Raw genomic sequence first — 2,500 nt, 5'->3', positions numbered from 1 at the left:
GCAAATTTTGTTGCTGATAGCAAAATACTTTATTCTCGATGGACACTTCCTGAAAACTGCTTCTGGTCTTCCTAAAAACTGCGTATCAATATTTGTTTCGCATAAAGCAGGCTAACAAAATCTGTACCTTGCTCGGAGTGCACGCTCAAACTTGTGGTAAAAAAGAAGTTGTAAGGGAACTTGAAAATCATCAAAATGTCAGCCTCGAAGCCAATTTATCTCGATTCCGTTTTATTTTCTTCAATCTTTCTGGGATTTAGTATTTTACAAGTAACCACATGTCTTCTCAAGGGGCTATTTACTTAAGACATCTATCATTGCACTATATTGATATAAGGTACCCAAACAATATCGTGTACTATTAGAGCTACATAACACGCAAAGATAACTTGAATCTCCTTGAAGACATAACGCAACTCAGTTGACAATAGACCCTTCTGCGGTTTTTGGCGCCATCTTGGTTGGGGGGCAAACGACCATAAACGAATTTTTAAGATTTCATACAAACCCTTCTAAAATCATCACGGCAAATTGCCGCGAAATTAGAAGCAACACGAGAAGATTTGTTATTCGAATTTACGGATGTCATACCTTGCTTAATAGCCTTATTTTTTGTTGAATGAATGATATCAATGAAACTATTTAAAGTAGTGGCAAAAGTTGAAAATCTGTCTCTTTTGAGCGGCGCTACAACGGTTCAAAGTCGGCCAAAATCCTATACATTTACTGTAAATTTTGCCGTAAACTAATGATACCAAATTATGGAGCAAGGTCACAGCACAAAATCATTGCCTGAACGATCTAGTTCCCCCGCAGAAAACACGCGCTCTTCGAGGTCACAACTATATTTTACAACAAGTAGCTACATTGTACACTGAAGTACTACATTGTACAAGTCAGATCTGAACGCTTTAAGCGCTGCTTCACTGTGACCGGCAAATAGGTGCCCTTTTTGGCTTTGTGTAACTGTTGAATTTTCTAGTATCGAGTGCTTTAAATGTAATATAGTATAGCATAGTATAGTTTGGTCTTATTAGTATTAATTTATTCTCATTAGTATTGAATTGTACACTTCTCACGTCTGCCTGAGAGTATATTTCAATAAGGATCTTTTTTTTTTTTATATTTTTATGTGCCGCCAAAAGACAAAAGGTACCTTGTTATCAACCAATCTTCAACACTGAAAAGGTCCTCTTCATTTAAGAAAACAGTGCAGTGAGATTTTCAGAGACAAAATAAAATGCATGCGTTCCAAACACTTATTTTATGCGTTTTCTCGTCATCCCTTCTGTTCGATCTCCGGCTTACAGATAGTGGTGTACCTTATCTATTAAACTTATTAAGCTATGTAACTTCAGTTGAAAGTAAATTTGCTCGTTGCCTTGTAACTCTTTTTAAAATCCAGAGTCCAGAGTCCAGCTGGGTCCAGTCTCTTTTTATAATATGCCCTTTTTTTCCTGCTCTAAAAGGTCTATTTTACTGTATGTTTACATAATTACATTTTAGTTAAAGAAATATCTGAACGAAAGTTGTTTTTAATTACTTGATCAAATTGAGGGTCAGCGGGTTAACTAAAGTTAGTTTTGGATGCATGAAAACTCTTGTCTGTGGGTATGACTTCTACACATACAAAAACTATTTTCTGTAGGTATGATGTAATGGGAACAGATCTAGCAAGAATTAGCTGCATGCTTGTAGCCAATAAAAACTGAGATAGTGACACCAATGTATAATAACATACTTGCAAGTGTTGAGAATTTAATATACATATAAGACAACTCAATGAAGCAATTTCTAAGAGGTGATTAGTGCTAAATTCTAATTTCTTTGTAGTGATATTGTTTCGGTATTGTTCATATTGTGTTTAATTATTACTCTTACAGGCTCTTGTTGCTGTTCTTCCTGAAAAACAAATGCAGTGCTTTGATGTGGAATCAAAATCGTGGAAACCATTGAAATCCCTTGCACCAGCAACTAAAGTAAGGAGCTGCTCTTGTGCAGAGGTTGTTGGTCGCCAGCTATTTGTTGCCGGTGGTTCTACGGTCTTTCATTGTTATGACATTGAAAGAAATGTTTGGAAAGAGAAGGAAACGGATTCAAATGCAGTAACCACTTGCCGTTACCTATGCACAGCAGGGGACTACATTTATGCCATTACCCTTCAGTGTACGCCACAAAGATATTGTCTCTCTGAGGATCAGTGGCAACAATATTCTGGAAATCCATCATTTTGCGCGCTCTATCACAAGCACTCTGGATCAACAGTGTATCGTTCAAAAGTGTACGTCCTTAATGGGACAAGATCAGGGCCAGTGAATGGTAATTGGGTTATGCATAGTGCAAATTTGTGTTCCTTTGATCCTGTGAGCAACGAATGGGAAGAAAAATCGTCAACTTGCCAGCCTCATTTTGAGTCCAGCCTCTTGGTAGTCAATGGTAAAATGTATGTTGCTGGTGGTTTTAGTTTTTGTGACTATCAAGGTAATAGGCCAGGAGGAGA

General features: G+C 37.2%; 1 protein-coding gene across 1 annotated transcript in view; it reads left to right on the top strand.

Moving 5' to 3' along the window:
• LOC138038624 (kelch-like protein diablo) overlaps positions 1–2,500 on the top strand; it is a 13,322-nt gene that overhangs the window by 10,535 nt on the left and 287 nt on the right. Inside the window, exon 2 of the mRNA XM_068884611.1 lies at positions 1,884–2,500. This exon is cut by the window's right edge and continues 287 nt beyond it. Within this exon, the coding sequence (XP_068740712.1) occupies positions 1,884–2,500 (617 nt within the window). The remainder of the gene's footprint in view (positions 1–1,883) is intronic.

The sequence above is a fragment of the Montipora capricornis genome, chromosome 2 (assembly GCF_036669925.1).
Source record: "Montipora capricornis isolate CH-2021 chromosome 2, ASM3666992v2, whole genome shotgun sequence".
In the NCBI taxonomy this organism is placed as follows: domain Eukaryota; kingdom Metazoa; phylum Cnidaria; class Anthozoa; order Scleractinia; family Acroporidae; genus Montipora; species Montipora capricornis.
This window is presented reverse-complemented; position numbering and strand designations above follow the sequence as displayed.